This window comes from Macrotis lagotis, chromosome X, assembly GCF_037893015.1.
Source record: "Macrotis lagotis isolate mMagLag1 chromosome X, bilby.v1.9.chrom.fasta, whole genome shotgun sequence".
NCBI lineage: Eukaryota > Metazoa > Chordata > Mammalia > Peramelemorphia > Peramelidae > Macrotis > Macrotis lagotis.
In genome coordinates this window covers 286,388,938-286,409,779 of record NC_133666.1, presented here as the reverse complement: position 1 = coordinate 286,409,779, position 20,842 = coordinate 286,388,938, and the positions used below count along the sequence as shown (strand labels likewise).

The 20,842-nt window shown below is 35.2% G+C and overlaps 1 protein-coding gene across 2 annotated transcripts in view; it reads left to right on the top strand.

The window, feature by feature from the left end:
- The window catches only part of WDR70 (WD repeat domain 70), a 333,335-nt gene that overhangs the window by 31,808 nt on the left and 280,685 nt on the right, over positions 1 to 20,842 (top strand). For both annotated transcript variants that reach the window (XM_074202580.1, XM_074202579.1), the window contains one exon: positions 3,004 to 3,223. In XM_074202580.1, the coding sequence (XP_074058681.1) occupies positions 3,004 to 3,223 (220 nt within the window). The remainder of the gene's footprint in view (positions 1 to 3,003; positions 3,224 to 20,842) is intronic.

The window sequence follows — 20,842 nt, the reverse complement described above, 5'->3', positions numbered from 1 at the left end:
GTCCACCAGAGAAGCTGCTTCAATATTTTTCCTACAGTTAATGTTACTAACTGTACCTCCACTCTATTTTTCCCCACTCTCATTTATTCTATTCTCTCTTTCTCCTTTCATCCTGGGCCTGTCCAAAAGTATGTTAAATCTGAATACCCTCTCCCTCGATCGATTTTCCCACTCTTCTATCACCTATTGCCCCCGTCCCTCTCCCCCATTCCCTCTCATCCCCATCCCTTTCCTACTATTCTTCTCCAGGGCAAGACAAATTTCCTCACCCTATTAAATGTGTACGTCATTTCCTCCCTGAGCCATTTCTGATGAGAATGAAGGCTCACTCATTCCCCCTCCACTCCACTGAAAAAGCTTTTTCTTAACTCTTATGTGAAATCTCTCAGCTTTTTCTTCGTTTCCTTTTCCTTCCTCCCAGTACTTTCCACCATTGCCTATTGACTCCATCCATCCTTTACCACACCATACCATTATGTTCTGCTCCTTCCTATGTCTTGTCTATATATGCTCCTTCTAACAGCTCTTATAAATGAGAAAATTCATATGAGTTATCAATATCTTCTTCCCATTCAGGAATACAAACAGTTCAACATCATCAAGTTCCTCGTAGTTAGTTCCTCTCTTTCACTCCCTCTATGGTTCACCAGAGTCTTGTACTTGGAGATCAAACTTTCTGTTCAGCTCTGGTCATCTTAATAGGAAAGTTTGAAAGTCCCCTGTTTCATTGAAAGTCCATCTTTTCCCCTGAAAGAGGATGTTCAGGTTTTTTTTTTTTTAGGTTTTTGCAAGGCAAATGGGGTTAAGTGGCTTGCTCAAGGCCACACAGCTAAGTAATTATTAAGTGTCTGAGACCAGATTTGAACCCAGGTACTACTGACTCCAGGGCTGGTGCTTTATCCACCGTGCCACCTAGCCGCCCCGATGTTCTGTTTTGCTGGGTAGTTGATTCTTGGTTGTAAACCAAGATCTTTTGCCTTCCGGAACATCATATTCTAATCCCTACGAGCCCTTAATGTAGATGCTGCCTGATCTTGTGGAATCCTGACTGTGGAGTCTCAATAGTTGAATTGTTTGTTTCTGGCAGCTTTTAGAATTTTCTCTTTGATTTGGGAGTTTTGGAATTTGGCTATAATATTCCTGGAAGTTTTTCTTTTGGGATCTCATTCAGGGGGTGACTGGTGAATTCTCTCGATTTCTGTTTTACCCTCAGCTTCTAGGATCTCAGGGCAATTTTGTATTATTTCTTGAAAAATGAAGTCTAGGCTCTTCTCCTGGTCATGGCTTTCAGACAGCCCAATAATTTTTAAATTGTTTCTTCTGGATCTGTTTTTGAGGTTGGTTGTTTTTCCAATGAGATATTTCACATTTTCTTCTAATTTTGGGGTATTTTGGAAGATTTTATTTCTTCCTGATTTATTGCAAAGTCATCAGCTTCCTTTAGTTCCATTTTGCATTTGAAGGAGCTATTTTCTTCAGAGAGCTTTTTTTTTTTATCTCCTTTTCCAGCTGGCCAATTTAGCTTTTAAAGGCATTCTCCTCATTTGCCTTTTTGCTTTGCTTTTTTCCATTAGCCCTAAACTGGTTTTTTAACATACTATTTTCTTCAGTGTTTTTGTTTTGTATGTTTTTCACCAAGCTTTTGATTTGATTTTCATGATTTTTCTGCATTGCTCTCATTTCTCCTCCCAATTTTTCTCCACCTCCCTTAATTGCTTTTCAAAGTCTTTTTTGAGCTCATCCATAGTTTGAGCCCATTTTCTATTTTTCTTCGAGGTTTTGGATAGGGAAGCTTCAATTTTTGTCATCATCTGAGTATGTGTTTTGATCTTCCATGGGACTAAAGTAATTCTCTGTGGTCAGATTCTTCTTTTTCTGTTGTTTACTTATTTCCTCAGCCCAAGACTAATTTACAGCACTTTCAAGACTTCGGGTTTTTTTTTTTTGGACACCCCACTGGGACCTTTATTCCTCCAAGGTCTTATGCTCTCTAGCCTGTGCTTTGATATATAGATGATCACAGCACTGCCCTCTGCCCTGGGGCTATAAGGGCTGATCCAGCTTGGTTATTTAGTATGGAAGCCCAAATTGCAATATCTGAGTGTAGGCAAACAGCAGAGTCCTATCCCAGGGAGAGCAGAGAAATCTCTGAAGACTTCGCTTACTGTCTCTGGGGGTGCAGGCTGATTTCTCCCGATTCTCGCTGCAGATTCTGCAGCTGGTGCTCCCTCACTCCACACTCATTCTGGTGGAGTAGGGTTCTCTCACCACCCCTTCAAGCTGTTGCTGATGATCTCTGGGCTGTGCTGGGCTGTGCTGGGCTGCACTGGGGCTTTTTTCCCAACCCCTGGTCCCAGTGAAGCACACCTTTCCCCAGGGAACTTCTAAGTTATCTTGGACTGGGAAAATATATCACTCAGTCTTTCTGTGGGTTCTACCCCTCTAAATTTTGGCTAGAGCTATCCTTTTTTTTGGAAGGGTTGGAGTTCCCCGGGAAATGCTGCCTTCACGCTGCCATCTTGGCTCTGCCCCTCTGGTTTAAATCTAATGTCTTCAGATTTTGAGGGATTTTGAACAGTTTTAGTGAGGAAATAAGGCAATTCATTTATTTGAGGAGTTGAGATAAAACTTACAAGAAAATTATATATTGAACAGTAATGTAAGGAATTCAATTGGGAGAGATTTGCATGTCTTCTGAATGCTTTGTTGAACAACAGCAGAGAATTATTCAATTAACAAACATTTATTAAATGTTCATGACATTTCAAGAACCAGAAGAAGCACTTGAAATGCAAAGAAAGGTAAAAACATATTCCTTGCTCTACAGTAGATTACATTCTCATAGGCGAGTATTCAAACAACTACATTTATAGAAGATATTCCAGCTATCTCAGGGCAAGGGCTTGTTGGATTATAAACCTAAATGGAGAAGAGTTAAGTGCAAGAAGACTAAAAAGATAGATAGATTTGAGTGAAAAAAAAATTATTATTCTCTATTTTTAGTGACACAGAGAGTAGTGGAAGTGAAGATAGTTCTGATGAAGAATTAATTGGGCCTCCTTTGCCACCCCGCACCATCCAAATGCAATCTGAAGATACAGATGAACAACTCATTGGTCCCCCACTCCCACCAGGATACCAAGATAGTGATGGTGATGATGATGATGATGATGATGATGATGATGATGATGATGATGATGATGATGAAATAGAAGATGAAACTGTAAGTGTTACTGTTTTGCTATATTGCATATATAACACTAAACTATATCTCTTATTGGATCATTCCTATGTGTTTTAAGTACTCAGAGTGCTATTCTATTTTTATTTTTTGTTTTTTACAAGACAACAGGGTTAAAGTGACTTTCCCAAGGTCATACAATCAGGTAATTATTAAGTATTTGTGGCTGGATTTGAACTTAGGTCCTCCTGACTCCAGAGCTGGTGCTCTATCTACTGCGCCACCTAGCTGCCCCCATCAAAGTGCTATTCTGAAAAAATGGAATCAAAAAACCAAAAATATAAAAAACATTTCTAATTACTACATAATAGATTTCTATTTGTGATATTCCTTCCTATTTAGACATTACCGAAGGTATAGTATTTCTATAGAGCTTCCCATCTGTGAATTTGCTTTAAATTCAGGACACAACCCTGCATTTTAATCTTTAAGTCTACAAACATTTATTATTTGCCTCTAATATGCTAGTCACTATGTAAAGACTAGATATATATTTTTTAACCTATTAAGAAACACTTTGAATTTTGATTCCAGAGGTTCTTAGTTTTAATTCTCCACACTTCTTACTTCCTCTGTAACTTGTGGCAATTTATTTTCCTTTTCTGAATCTCCACTTTCTTATGTATAAAATGAAGGGATTGGACTAAATTATCTCTATAGTCTTTTTAAATTTTAGGTCTATAATCTGGTAATTAAAACAACAGCAACAAAAGGGATAAAAGAATGAAGGAGAATATGTTGATTATCTTGGGCATTGGTTTACAACCTCAAATTTTGACTCAGATTGTCTTTATTGAGCATCTTGGAGAAGACTTTGGAATGTCTCTGAGCACAGATAATCATATCTGCTGGACAGAGCATTCTCCCCTGGTAACATTCTTTCCCTTTTTTCACCCTGAAGTACAGCAGAGATTGGAAATTAATTTGGGACTGGAATAGGTATGGGAAGGGCAACATAAAGAAATATGTAATTAAATCATTAATTATTAGAGAAATGCAAATTAAAGCTTCTCTGAGGTACCACCTCACACCTCTCAGACTGGCCAATATGACCAGGAAGGATAATGATCATTGTTGGAAGGGTTGTGGGAAATCTGGGACACTATTACACTGTTGGTGGAGCTGTGAACTCATCCAACCCTTCTGCAGAGCTATTTGGAACTATACCCAAAGGGAAACAAAAATGTGCATACCTTTTGACCCAGCAATACCACTACTGGGTCCATATCCTGAAAAGATGATGAAAAAAGGTAAAAACACTTGTACAAAAATATTTATAGCAGCCCTGTTTGTGGTGGCAAAGAATTGGAAATCCAGTAAATGTCCTTCAATTGGGGAATGGCTTAGCAAACTGTGGTATATGTATGTCATGGAACACTATTGTTCTATTAGAAAGCAGGAGGGATGGGATTTCAGGGAAGCCTGGAGGGATTTGCATGAACTGATGCTGAGTGAGATGAACAGAACCAGATAAACACTGTACACTCTAACAGCAACATGGGAGTGATGATCAACCTTGAAGGACTTGCTCACTCCATCAGTGCAACAATCAGGAACAATTTTGGGCTGTCTGCAAAGGAGAGTGCCATCTGTATCCAGATAAGGAGCTGTGGAGCGTGAACAAAGTGCAAGGACTATTCCCTTTAATTTAGAAAAAAACAGATATCTTATTGTGTAATCTTGTTACCTCTTAGACTTCTCTTCTTTAAGGATATGATTTCTCTCTCATCACACCCAGTTTGGATCAAGGTTCAACATGGAAACAAAGTAAAGACTGACAGAGTGCTTTCTGTGGAGGGTGGGGTGGGGGGGAGGGAAGCAAGATGGGAAAATTGTAAAACTCAAATAATATCTTTAATAAAAATAAATGAAAAAAAGAAATATGTAATTATGTAGCATCTACTATATTCTAGATGCTGTGCTTAAGCTCTTTTACAAATATATCATTTGATCCTCACAACTTTTCAAGATAGGTTCTATTATTATTTCCATTGTTCAGTTGTGGAAACTGCGACAAACAGAGGCTAAGTGATTTGCCTAGGGTTACCTAGTTTTCTGCATCTGAGGCGAGTGAGCATATCTAATCAGCAAATTGAAAATGTCTGGAAAAAATATCACTTCATCCATGAAGGGGTGGGTTGGGGATAATGATCTCTCATTCTCTTATTTCTTCATTTTAGTTCTTGAGATTTATAATTTTGTTACACTTAATTTTGATAATTTTCGGTGTGTAGTAGTTATTTCCCTTTAGGTTGTTACTATGTTTATTGTTTTCTTAACTCTCTTTCACTATATTGGTTCTTTTAGATCTTCCCATGATTTTCTGTATTTTTCTCACACATAATTTTTTTTGCAAGGCAAATGGGGTTAAGTGACTTGCCCAAGGTCACACAGCTAGGTAATTATTAAGTGTCTGAGGCCAGATTTGAACCCAGGTACTCCTGTCTCCAGCGCTGGTGCTCTATCTACTGCACCACCTAGCCACACCACACATAATTTCTTAAACACAGAAATATTTTAATACATTTACGTGCCACCATTTGTTAAGCCATTCCCCAGTCAATGGACATTTGACTTTCAATTCTTTGTTTCCAATTCATAACTACCATAAAAAATGCTGCTATAAATAATTTGAATTGTATGGGGACTTTCTTCCTATTGAAGAAGGGTTTCTTGTCACTTTTTTTGTATAATTCTAAGATACTTTTCAAATTTCTTAGCTCCATCAATAATATATTATTGTCCCTATCTTTACAACATTCAACTATTAACTATGCCATATTTTTTTTTGCCCATTTGTAGGATATGAGCAAAAATTTAAAGGTTGTTTTTATTTAAATTTCTCTTTTTATTTATGATTAAGAATACTGCCTAGAACTATGGGAGGTAGATGATCTGATTCTTCTTTTATTAGTTTGATCTTTAATATTCATTTATAATGCATTGTAAAGCAGATTGTGTCAGATATTCGTCTAATCCTAAATTCTATCAAGACAATTTCTAGTTTTCCCAGCAGTTTTATTAATGAGTTTTTTCTATGTGATTTATGTTTTTTTAATTTTATCAGACACTGGATTATTGAGTTCTGCTGTTTCTGATTCTCCCTTATGTAATCTGTTTCATTGCTCTATTTTTTTTTAAAGAATATAGGTGATTTTACAGAAATTTGTTTATTTTCATATTTTGTCTATTATCTTTTTATAGATTTATCAAAAATTGATAGATTGATATAGGAGTATTTTGTCATTGAGTTGCTTCTTTGATATTATGACATTTGATCATATAAATTCATTACTGTTATCAATTTATTGCCTATTGGTTCTTTTAGCATAGTATAGTTTCCTTGTTAATCTTGGGTTTTTTTGAATGTTTGTTTTTGCTTTGTCTGATAATATGATGTCATGTCCTCCCTTTTGGAGTCAGTTGATGCATAGTACAGTTTTTTTCCATACCTTCATTTTTAATATGTGTAAATCTTTTTTTTAAAAAATTTTTTTAAATAAGTCCCTGGGGCTAAATGATTTGCCCAAGATCACACAGCTGGGTAATTATTAAGTGACTGAAGTCAGATTTGAACTCAGGTGTTCCTGACTCCAGATCTGGTACTCTATCTACTGCACCACCTAACTGCCCCTAAAATGTGTTTTTTTTTTGTAAGCAGCAGATTGTAAAGTTTTGTTTTCTTATCCAGTTTTTCAGTGAAATGATTATTTTATCCTTTCAACATTTAAAATTAGGAGAATTAGGTTTGTATTTTCTTCTATCTGTATTCCATCAATATTTTTAAGTTATGAATTTTTTCTCTTCTACTATTAACACACTATTACACTACTCTTACAGTCTTACACACTATTACTTTATTCTCTTCTACTGTTAACACACTATTCTTTATTTATTTTAATCTTTTTTTTAGTTTTTTTTTTTTTTGGCAAGGCAAGTGGGGTTAAGTGGCTTGTCCAAGGCCACACAGCTAGATAATTATTAAGTGTCTGAGACTGGATTTGAACCCAGGTACTCTTGACTCTAGGGCCATTATTTTATCCACTGCTCCACCTAGCCGCCCCTATTTTAATCTTTTTTTTAAGGTGACTCTATTCCAACCATCTCTTTTCTCCCCCCCCCAATATCCTTTTTTTTATTGGTTATCCCTTTTCTTTTAGGATTTATTAGTTCCCCTCCTTTACTTTTTATCTGGTTATATATTTCTTCCTTCTTTTCATCCTCTTGATCAAATAGTTCTACCTTCCTTTCTTCTCTTTGGCTAGTTCTGTTCATTAATTTATTTTTTTGCATCCTCTTTCAAAAAGGATTTCTCTTACTTCTTCATTCTCTTTTTGTTTACTGTAGATTCTCATTCTCTGATTCATGAATCTTTTAATCATCTGACTTCTTTCTTATCCCAGTATTCTTCCTGAAGTCAAAACTTCTACACTTTCAATCTAGGCTCTGTCCTCTTAGGTCTTTCTGCCACTGTCTTGGAAGGCTTATCCTATGGATTCTTTTTGTGTGGGATAATGAGCACAGGAATCAAGAGTTTGGAGCCTGAGTTGGAGAGCAGAAAAGGTTTTTTAAAAATAATTTTTTCTTATGAGAAGCATAAGCCAGGGAGTGTTCAAAAACAGAGACTTTCTGGTGTCTTTTATCCTAATCCTAATCCTAGCCCTAAATTCTGTCTTATTCCACCATTGGCTGGTTAGACACGTTCACAATCTTTTTACAACTACTTCCCTACTGGCACAAGGTAAATTCAATTCTTATTATCCTAATTATTCATAATTAATCTCTATCCTATTAGAAAGTTTTCAGATCCTTATTACCATAATTATTCATAACTATATTTTATTAGAAGTGATGTTTTACAAAACCTCATGCATTTCCTTTGACCAAATTTGGAGACATCTAATCAGAAAGGAAGCTAGTTCAGTTCCTAGTGAAATTACCTCATTTCTGAGAAATGATGGGTTACCAAGGAAACAAACTAACCTAACTTACAAAGGTAAGGGTGTATAAGACTATCCATGAGGCAGGAGAAAGCTTTACTGAAGGTCTTTTTCACAATTTTGTATAAGAGTATATTCATAAGGAAACTTCACTGAAGGTCATCTCTCACACCCTTTTCAGTTAGGCTTCACTCTTTTTTTCCCCCAATAACTTTTTTTTATTGTTTTTTGAATTTTACAATATTTCCCTCCATCTTGCTTACTCCCCCACCCCCTAGAAGGCAGTCTGATAGTCTTTACATTGTTTCCATGCTATACATTGATTAAAATTGAATGTGTTGAGAGAGAAATCATATCCTTAAAATAACATAAGATACTTTTTTTTAAAATTAAAGTTAATAGTCTTTGGTCTTGGTTTAAATTCCACAATTCTATCTCTGGATACAGATGGTATTCTCCATCGTAGATACCCTAAAATTGTCCTTGATTGTTGCACTGATGAAAGAGCAAATCCCTTAAGGTTGATTATCACCCCCATGTTGCTGTTAATGTGGGCTGTTAGTAGGGCTTCACTCTTAGAACAATACCTATTATTGCAAGTTTCAGAGAGGGCACTGCTTCATGACAGGGGACCCCCTCACCACTGTACCTGGTCTTTCATTTCCTATACTTAACTGGAAATTACTCCCCTGTATCCATGCTCTACTAGTCCTCCAAGTGCTAGTTGTGCACAGGGATTCCAACTCCTCTCCCAGAACAAATAGATTTTTCAGGGACCAAATTCCTCAGCCCTCATCTGTCATCCAGCCTTTTCCTCCTCTTTATGTTTTTTTTAAGTTTTTTTTTTTGCAAGGCAAACGGGGTTAAGTGGCTTGCCCAAGACCACACAATTAGGTAATTATTAAGTATCTGAGACCGGATTAGAACCCAGGTAGGTACTCGACTCCAGGGCCGGTGCTTTATCCACTATGCCACTAGCAGCCCCCTTTTCCTCCTCTTTAACTACTTTCCTGTAATCTCTTTGATTTTTGGAGTCCACAGAGGTCACTGATTGCTAATTTGTGTCTTGACCTTAGTGCATCACTACTTCCCTCCTTCCTCATTTTATGCATTCCCATATTATCATGTAGACCCACAAAAGAGGCATTCACTTGCAGGCAGGTTCTTTTCAGATTGTATTCATTATGCCCTTTGTCCTCCTCTTCACTTTTATTTTTGTCCCTGTTTCCTTGTATAGATTTAGGTAGAATTGTTTTACTGGTCTTTTCTCTCATCACTCTGTTACTATTGCTGTCTCTATTCATTCCTCCTGCATTTTTGTTGTTTGTATTATTTAAGAAGCAAGTAATCTCTTTTCTGATTTTTTTCTTTTTTTTGATTGATATTTTATTTATTTTTCTAATTTCATGTTATGAAAGTTTTTTAATATTCATCTACTTTCATATTTATAACTTACACATTTTTCTACCACTCTCTTCCTACCTTTCAGTGGTGAACAGTTTAGTTAAAATTGTACATGTTCATTTGTATTTAATATGTTTACATATTAGTCATTTTATGCATGAGGAATTAGGACTAAGGGGGAAAACCCATGAGTTAATAAGGGAAAAAAAAGAGAAGTTTTAAAAAAGTGAACATAGTATTTATTCAGATTTTGTGGGGTTTTTTTGGTTTGTTAGTTTCATTTTGTTTTCCTCTGGATGTGGGTGGGGTTGTCCATAATAGCTCTCCCCAGAGTTGTCCTAGATCTCTGAACTGTTGAGAGGAGTTGCATCCATCAACTCCAGTGTTGTTTTTAGTGTGCACAGTGTTCTTTTGGTTTCTGCTTCCTTTGCTTAGCATCAGTTTATGTAATTCTTTCCGTACTTCTCTAAAGTCTGATCATTTATGATTTCTTATAGATTTCTTATAGATCAGTAGTACTCCATAACATTCATATTCCATAAATTGTTCAGCTGTTCCCCAATTTATTGGCATCCCCACAATTTCCAATTCTTTGCCACTACTAAAAGAGTTCTTATAAATATTTTTGAACATGTGGGATTTTTCCTGGGTCAAAGGGTATGATCAGATGTTTTATTGCCTTTGGGCATATTTCTGATTTTTTCCCTCTAAACAATGTTTTAAATTCTTCTTTATTAAATGTCTGTCTTTTGTCCTGTATGTTATTTTAGCTCAGATTTGCAAAAAATACTTCATTTGCAAGATACTGCACTCTCTGAAACATAGTGTTCCATTCCCTTCCATAGTATTTCATGAAGTAGGGTCCCCTGGCAAGTATGTTCCTGAAGGGTTCTGTTGGCTCTATTGCCTGTCCCAACCTAGAACCAAAATTTCCACAGTACTGGAAGCTTGGACGGAAGAAAGAGTATTGGGGGTGTGTTTTGATGTAAACCTGTCATTTTCTTCAAGTGCGTGTTTGTATTTCTTCCCAAAGCTTAATATATCTTAATAGTGTTCCAGTGTTCAGTCTTAAGATATTGGAGAGAATAAGGAAATCCTTAGGAAGCAGAAATAAAGCTTTTTTTAGAGGTAAAAAGGAGAAATTCGAAGTAATGGAAGAGTAGACTTTTGTCAAGATGTTGGAGAATGGAAGCATATTACATTGAGGTAGAAAGGAAATGACAGTTGTATGAATGTAGCTTAAAAACATACTGGTAATCTTAATGGACTTGCTCATTTTATTAGTGCAACAATCAGGGACAATTTTAGGGTATCTGCAATGGAGAATACCATCTGTATTCAAAGAAAGAATTGTGGTTTTGTATGGGAGCACTGTAAACTATCATCACCTGGTGTCCTTGAGTACCAGAGCCTTGTTTTACTAAGTGTCATGGGAGTGGGAGTGGATTAGAGACTGGGAAGGATGCTTAAACACTGATATTTGGTTCAATAAATGGAGTACTTGGAGACCTTGGTGCATAGGGAGAAACATGTCTTCCTTGTCTCCCGCCACTTCAGTGCTTGCCTGGGGAAGATTGAGGGAGTCCAGAAGGAGACTCAACATATGACTCCCGAACCGGAACTCAAGAGAGTTTAAACAAAGTCCAAAGATTATTACCTTTAATTTATAAAAGGTATCTTATTATGTAATTTTGTTATCTCCTATATTTTATTTTTTCCTTAAGGATATATTCTCTCTCAACCATTCACTTTTTTAGCATGGACACAATGTAAAGACTATCAGACTGCCTTCTGTAGGGGCTGGGGAGAGGGAAACGAGATTAGGGGAAAAATTGTAGCATTCAAAAATTCAAAAAACACTTTGGTAGTTTTTTCTGAAGAGGAAAGAGTTGGATGCTCCAAGGAAAAAGTTGCTGCTTGTTGACCCAGGAAATGTATAGTTGAACCTGAGACACTCAATATTATAACAATATGAGAAGACATCCAGAAAGAGTTATATTATAGTAGGAAGAGGAGGCAAAGGTTATTAGTGAGATAGCTCTTGTTGATCTGATAACAGCTATTGTCTTCTTAGGATATGTAGCCAAGAGAAAACATGTAAATGCCATTTCATTTTATTTTCATTTATTTATTTATTTATTTACTCATTCATTCATTCATTTATTTATTGCCAGGCAATGGGGTTAAGCGGTTTGCCCAAGGCCACACAGCTAGGTAATTATTAAGTGTCTGAGGCCGGATTTGAACTCAGGTGCTCCTGACTCCAGGGCTGGTGCTCTATCCACTGCGCCTCCTAGCTGCCCCATAAATGCCATTTTATAAAGGAAATGTTCTCAGATCATAATTACTTGATATGCTGGGGGGGGGGGGATCCTCTTTTAGAGTTAATCCATATTTATTAAGACTCAGATATTTCCTGTAAAGTACCGTGGTGGTGTCTAGTTTCTAGGAAGTTTCTTTTCCTTTGCTTAACTTTTTATTTATTATGATTAAAATGTCTTTGAAATATTAGCTATATTTTATGAGAATGTAAGGTTTTTAAATTATAACCTCTGAGGGGTATAGATATTTTTAGTTGAATGATTTGGCACTTGGACAACATCAGAATTTTTTTTTTTTTGAGGAAGCCAAAGGCAGGTATTGGATTATCAACCTTAGATACAGTTCCTCTTCTTTTGACTTTTATATTTTAAAGTTTTTGTATATGTGAAGATGGAAAATTAATGTTATACTTTTAATCCTGATGTTTTTAGGAAGGTGATTGGTTAACAATGATAGACCATCACTGATGTAGGAGAAAACCACCATTCTTGGCTAAATATTTAGATGATTCATCTTTCTAAGATTTCTTATTGATATCAGAACCTGACAACAGCTTGGGTCAGGGGTCTGTGTAAATTAGTAGACTTATTCCTTGAAATATTTTTTATATCATTTATTAATGTAGCATAACCAAATATATTTCTTTTGCAAATTTGGGAAGTTTCTTGTAAATAAATTTTTAATAATATATATTTTTTACATCGCCAAAATTTCTTCTAGTAAAATCTCTCCCTTTTTCTACCTTCCAGAGAATCATTCCATATAACATGCAATATTTTAAAAAAGAGACCAACAATCCAAAAAAATGATTAATATATTATACAATCTGACTTCTCATGTCTCTTTATGGAAACATATTCTTTGTAATTTCACAACATTCAATTAAAAAATTTTTTTTTTAATTTTTTTAGGTTTTTTGCAAGGCAAATGAGTTTAAGTAGCTTGCCCAAGGCCACACAACTAGGTAATTATTAAGTGTCTGAGGCTGGATTTGAACCCAGATACTCCTGACTCCAGGGCCGGTGCTCTATGCATTGTGCCACCTAGCTGCCCCTTAAATGAACCTTCAATCTTATGATTTTATTGGTCCCAACTCTTGGGCACCATAAGATTTTTTTTTTTTTTTAGGTTTTTTTGCCAGGCAGTGGGGTTAAGTGGCTTGCTCAAGGTCACACAGCTAGGTAATTATTAAGTGTCTGAGACTGGATTTGAACTGAGGTTACTTTCCCTTTTTTTTGTTTTTGTTTTTGTTTTTTGTTTTTAGGTTTTTTTGCAAGGCAAATGAGGTTAAGTGGCTTGCCCAAGGCCACACAGCTAGGTAATTATTAAATGTCTGAGACCGGATTTGAACCCAGGTACTCCTGACTCCAGGGCTGGTGCTTTATCCACTGCGCCACCTGGCTGCCCCTACATTCACTTTTAATTGTTTCGTTATTCTTTCTGTTTACGTTGTTATGTTTTCTTTATTCAGTTTACCTATTCCTACATCACCTTATGTAAATCTTACATGATTCTCTCTTTATCATATTCATCATTTCTTCTTACATAGTAATATTCTGTTCTATTCACATATTATAATTTGTTCAGCCATTCATCAATCAGGAAGGCCCAAGTTCAAATCTAGCTTCAGGCATGTGACACTTAACCTTCTGCATGACTTTGGGTTAGTCACTTAACCCTAATTGCCTGGCATCCAGGGCCATCTCCAGTCTCTTTGATTCATATCTGGTCTCTGAGTGCAGAAGACTCTGGAGGAGAAAGTGAGGCTGATGACTTAGTACTGCATCCCCTCATTAAAATCTATTTCACTTGCTCGTCATGGTCTTCTTTGCTATCAGAACAAGTGTAGAAATACCTTGAATTATGGGGGGGGACTTTATTTTCAATGACCTCCCAGTATTTGAGTTTCTGATGAAGATGGTATAAAATCTGAGTTAAAGGGTATAGACCTTTTATTCACTTGATTTGCATAATTGTTAATTTTAGAAACCTGGGAACTTTCTAACCAGTAGTACTAAAAGAAGTTTAGTTGGAATAAATTTGAGATCAGTGCTTGTCCTGGAGTTAAGAATTGGTTGATAGTAAAGAGAAAGACAGAAATAAAAGATCTCATGATCACTATAGCAAAACTTTTGCCTGAAAGACTAGAAGTCACTAATTAGCAATTTGCTCTCTGTATCATTACCTTAAGTTGTGAGATGGGAACCATGAATAGAACCATATATATATATATATATATATATATATGTACACACACACACACACACACACACACAATTGTTGGTTTTAAAATTCAATTAGATTCCTAGTGAGATTTCATCAAGAATTCCCTTATATATTTTCCTGACTAAACCATAATTTTTTTAATTTATTAATTAAATTATATTTTTCCCGAATGAAGTTCTACTTTTTCCTCCAACCTTGCTTTCCAATAAGAAAGCAAAAAAAAGAAAACCCTATTCTAAACAAGAAATCACTTGTTAAAACAAATTCCCTCATTGGGCTTTTCCAGAAAAATTTATTTCCGTCTTTACTCTAGTTCCATCACTTCTTTACCCAGTAACTGATTTTATTATGTGTGTTCTGGAATTATGGTTAGTCATTGGGTTGATTTGAGTTTCTAATCTTTACAATTGATTGTCTTCTTTTTTAAAAAAAATAGTTTTTTAATTGTCTTCTTTATAATATAGTTATTGTTGTATAAACAGATCTTTTAGATATACTCTCTCATTCTTAATAAGTTCACATTTTACCAGGATTCTCTGGAACCATTCTGTTCATCGTTTCTTTTGGCTCAGTAGTATTCTATCATCATGTTCATATATCATAACTTATTCATCCATAACCTAATGGATGAGTATATCTTCAATTTCCAATTCTTTCCCATCACAGAAAGAGCTCCTATAAATGTTTTTGTATATTTGAGTCATCTTCTTTCTTGGATCTCTTTGTAGCAATATTGCTGTGTCTAAAAGTATGCACAGCTTTTAATAACTTTTGGGGCCTAGTTCCAAAAGACTTTATACAAATGACTAGACTGGATCATGGTTCCATCAACTGTGAATTAATATGCATGTTTTATCAAGTATCAATCTTAGGGGTTGTGAGGTAGATCTTTAGAGTTGTTTAAATTTTATTTCATGAATTATTGACAGATAATTTTTCTTTTGGCTGTGTATAACTTGGATTTCCTCTTCTGAAAATTGCATGTTGACCATTTATCATATGGGAAATGTTGACCAAAGTTTTAGTAGAGAAATATTTGAAGGAAAATTTTTTAAATACATTAGGAATATGGTGTCTGGCAAATTCGTTTTGAAGAATACATTTTTGGAACAAACTCTAAGAAGGAAACAACAGATATTATGAATATAAATACAATTAAAAGTAATTTAAAATTTTGATTATTGCTCTGTTAATCAGTATCAGCCCAGATTTATATTCTGAGCAAAAGTATTCAATCAAATACTGAACAAACTAATTAATTGAAATGTCATGGAATGTCTGTTTTTAGCATTGTGTTAAGTAGTAGCTATTTAGATTAGCTGCACAGTAACTAGTAAAGGTTAGGAATAGTGCCAAATTAGATTAATAGATGTTTTACTTTGTATAAGGAAATATTTAATATTCTTTTAGTCTTATGAGCATATATATGAGACATAGAAAATGATAGTAATTTATAATATATTAAAATACATAAATAATTGGATGAGTTGAGATTATGAGATTGGATTCAGTGCTCTTGCCTCACCTTTGTCACTGTTTTATTGTGTGTGACCATGGAGACATCCATTTCTATATCTATTTTAGGAAATGGGAAGATTACTTTTGGTCATACATGGAAACCACCACTTCCACTCTTCGTTGGAATTCTATGAATAGAGAATTCCATGGCCTGGTAAAACTTCTCAGGCAGTGACTTCTTCAAGTAGCTTCTTAAATTTCATGAGAGGAAAATGGAATTTGGATGGGTCATGATGGAGGGACTCCCAGAGCTTGATGGAAATGAAGATTTTATTATGATGATGATGATGATGAAGATTTTTATTATTATTATTATTATTATTATTATTATATTTTATTATTTATTTATTTGCAAGGCAGTAGGGTTAAGTGGCTTGCCCAAGGTCACAGAGCTATGTAATTATTAAGTATTTGAGGCTGGATTTGAATTCAGGTACTCCTGACTTCAGGGCTAGTGCTCCATACACTGTGCCACCTAGCTTCCTAGAAGTGAAGATTTTAAATTATTTACTTTTATGATGAAATAGAGATGGAACTCATTAAAATTGAAGCTGAACCTTATCTTAGTAGGGATAATATTTGTAGTAGACTTTCAAATGAGGAAATCTTTGGAATCTGTTCAGGTGAATCCATGTGTGCAGAAGGCACAGATCGGGGTTAACTTAAATTTAAGTTTTAACACCCAAAGCGCTAAGTACTTTTCATTTTTTAAAATGTATTTATCATGGGTTTGTAAGCCCTTCAGCATTTTCAGATTTTAAAAATTAAATAGATGATACTATAAACAGACCAATTTTACTTTTGGGATATCATTTTGCAGATGTAAGATAATGTTAATACTTTCCAACTTTAGAATATTTCCAGGTGAGCATTTAGTGGTATATAGTGATTATAAATACTTAATCTTGATAGTGAACAGATCACAGAATGATTGTTCCTTGGCTTTCTTTTCCACATTTCATAGTTGTTGATTTTTTTTAATCTCTGACTTTATGTGCTATCATAACTTTTCAAGAATTTATGTCCAGAATGAAGTATTATTCTGTCATATATATATATATATATGTATCATTTTTTATTCAAATTCAATAATGTGAGTTTTTCCTTATATTAATGTGATTAAAGACTTTGAAAAAATAATGGATTGTAGAATATACATGTAAAAACTTATTTTACTTGTTTGATTGCTTTCTCCGGGGGGAACAAAACACTCAAAAAAAAAAGCTTTTGAATTGTGGCTAGTATATTAGAATACACAGAATCCATTCATATCCTCTTCTGTCCTTTTGGTACCAGGTATAAAATTGCTTTTCAGTGATTCTCCTAAGTTCATTTTATCAAAAAAAGATGTAATAATCTCTTAATTTCTCTAGGTTTTGATGAGGGAGGATTTCAGACTTCAGATTTAAATTCAAATTTTTTTATTTCTGGAATATCCTAATGTTGCTAGAAGAAAATAGGATGTGCTTTTGCGTGCCATATAATGAAAATAGTGGAATAATTACTTTACATCAAGTTTAAATCCCTTTAATGTTACTCTATATTGATAATGGTTATAATTTTCTGTATATATGACATTCTTTCTTCTGTTTCAGTGCCTTTGATGAGCTTCCCTCCATGTCTGGAATGCTTTCCTTCCTCATATCTACTTCTTGGAAGCCTTAGTTTTTAACAAGTCAAGTAATGCTTGAGGAATCTTTCCTAATTTCCACCAGTTAGTATCCCCTCTCTCCCATTTGTTATTTACTTATTTTGCAGCTATTCATTATTTATTTAACCTTGAATATATTTCTTTAGTGATGTTTTATAATTTTACAATTTTTCCATTTCTGTTTTTTAAGGTGTTATTTCCTTCAGTATTTTTTGTGCCTCTTTACAAAGCTGTTAATTTTTTTCTCATTTTTCTTCTTTTGTTCTCATTTCTTTCCCAGTTTTTCCTCTAAAAGTCATATTTGACTTTTTTAGAAGCACTTTTTTATTTTTCTTCTAAAAAATTGCTTTCTTTAGCTCTTTCAGAAATTACTGTTGGGCTTGTGTCCAATTTTCATTTTCTTTAAAGTTTTGTTTGTAGAGGCTTTCAAGTATTGAGTTGTGTTTTGCTTCCTTGTCATGGAAACTTTATTGTCAACTTCTTTTTTTGTTGTTTGCTCATTTTTCCAGCTTATGTCTTGACTTTGGATTTTTGATGGTGTTGGGCTCTGATTACCTCTGGGAGGGATAACTGACTTGAATTTCTATTGGTGGATCTGGGGGCATGTAAGTCACAAACAAACACTGATAAATGTGTTTATTTACAGTATTATTGGTTGGAGGTTAATAGGTGAGTCTGGAAAGAAAGTGTGGCACCAAAGCGCTGAGGGAATTGAATGAATTAAGAGGAATTTTGAACTTTTCTTTGTGGGCAGTAGAGACTCACTGATGCTTTTTCAATTGTGGAGTGACACTACTGGATCTGTTGATAATGAATATATTTTGGCATTGATATAAAGGACATATTGGTGGAGGGAAAGAATCGAATTCCCATTTTACTATATTTCTTTTGATCTTGGTTACAGTGGTTTTGTCTGTGCAAAAGCTTTTTAATTTAATGTAATCAAAATTATCTGGTTTGTTTTTAGTGGTGTGATTCTCCTAGTGAATATACCACTGCTATTCACATACTAAGAACATTTCTGTAATCTTTCAGTCTTTAAAACAGGTACTTAGCAAGTCAGGAGATCCTATCTCTGACTGAACTCCTACAGTGATGGGGGTGATCTTTACTCAATCCTTAGACAATACACTGAAATGCCTTTCAACAAGTTAAAGGCAGTATTTAATGAAATCATTGTAATTAAGTTATTTATATACAAAGTTAGGGAACTTAAGATGGATTTGATATGACTGGACTTTGGACAGGCTGGGGCATAACTCCCCCCCCCAAGAACAATTCCCCCCCCCAAAACCCATAACAGGTAAAAGTCTTATGAAATTATTAAGTAGGGTTTCCCCATAGTTTTGTGAAAGAAGCCAGATTTAATTCAAACCTTTCTAAGAAGTGGCTCACATAGCCCTTGATTTAAAAAAAAAAAGTTGCCTAAATCTTTTAATAAACATTCAAGTGTGACAGCTTGGTTGTGACTGGACTTATGACCAAAACAGAGAGAATGGATCATTTCTTATTTAAACCCAAGGCTAACCAATCTACATAATTTCTCTATTAGAACAGCAGCCATTCATGATCAAAATGCTCAGGTCGATGAAACCAATTTAAATAGGGTCGTTATGGTACATGTAAAAAAAAAGAAATCTCATAAAAGATGTCTCCTTTTTATTTTTTTATTTATTTGTTTTTTTAAAAAAAATTTTTTTTTTTTTAGATTTTTCAAGGCAGTGGGGTTAAGTGGCTTGCCCAAGGCCATACGGCTAGGTAATTATTAAGTGTCTGAGGTCGCATTTGAACCCAGATATTCCTGACTCCAAGCCCGGTGAATCGCCACCTAGCTGCCCCTGGTGTCTCCTTTTTAAAATAAATACGGTGCAGACAAGTGTTACTTGTTGGTGGCCTTTTTAAGGTAGGCTGTCAAGTCGGCCCTCTCCCCCTTCTTCTTGATGCCTGCGAAGATCATCTTTGTCCCCGGGATGTACTTCTTGGGGTTCTCCAGGTACTCCATTAAGGTGTCCTCTCCCCAGGTGATCCCTTTCTTCTTGTTGGAGTAGGAAAAGCCCAGGACCTGGCCAGTCTTGTGACTGAAGAGCCCGTGCAGGTTGGGGCTAGTCTTGTGCTTGCCACCCTTCTCCACCATGTGGCACTGGGCGTACTTCTGCACGAATATCTTCTTGCCCTTCTCCATGTCTGCCACAGCAGCCTCGGCTCGGCCCGCTGTACCCAACACTGCCTCTCTATTATTGAACTTTTAAAAAAATGTCTTTTGTTAGCTGTATTTCAGAGTAATTGGATTTCTTTTATATCTTATTTTATTTTATGCATTGAAAAGCATTATTCATAGATAAGGCCTATAGTTTTCACCAGTTGGTCAAAAGGAATCCTTGACACACACACAAATGGTTAAGAACTCTGGATTAGTTGGGTTCTTTCTAGCTATAAATCTTATGTTCTTGTGATCTTCTGACCTCAGTGTAGGAGAAGAGGTATTCTAGAAGGAGTGGTTCACTCATTATCTTAAAGTGATCTCTTGGGGGGGGGTGGCTAGGTGGCGCAGTGAATAGAGCACCGGCCTTGGAGTCAGGAGTACCTGGGTTCAAATCCGGCCTCAGACACTTAATAATTACCTAGCTGTGTGGCCTTGGGCAAGCCACTTAACCCCATTGCCTTGAAAAAAAAATCTAAAAAAAAAGTGATCTCTTGGGCATTGAAGTGATAGAGAAATGTCTGACTTTTAAAGAAAAAGACAGTCCTGAAATCCTTGGTGGCTTAGTGCCTTTTTAGTCTCCTTTTGAAAAGTTCCAAGATATTTACAGGAATCATACTTTTTCCCCATTGAGAATAACTTAGAGAGTTTTATCACTTAAAACTGGTTGGTTTTCCTTGCATTTTTTTAGCTATCAATTCTGTGTATAGAGTTTAGCAAATTCAAGAAAAATGTAAAGAAACCAAAACTGCATTTTTTCCAATTGATATTTTATTTTTCCAATTATATATTTTGAAAGTTTTTCAGCATTCATTCACATGCATTTACATATATTTTTTCCCTATTCAAAGATTTTATTTATTTTGAGTTTTACAAATTTACCCCTATTCTTGCACCCCCTCCCCCACAGAAGGCAGTTTCTTAGTCTTTATATTGTTTCCATGGTATGCATTGATCTAAGTTGAATGTAATGAGAGAGAAATATCCTTAAGGAAGAAAAATAAAGCATAATTACACAATAAAGCAAAATTATACAATAAGATAATTTTTTTTCCTAAATTGAAGGTAATAGTCTTTGGTCTTTGTTCAAACTCCACAATTCTTTCTCTGGATACAGATGGTATTCTCCATCGCAGATAGCCCCAAATTATCCCTGATTGTTGCACTGAAGGAATGAATAAGTCCATCAAGGATGATAATCACCCCCCCCCCCCCCATTGCTGTTAGAGTGTACAGTATTTTTTCTGGTTCTGATCATCTCATTCAGCATCAGTTCATGCAGATCCTTCCAGGCTTCCCTGAATTCCCATCCCTCTTGGTTTCTAATAGAACATTAGTGC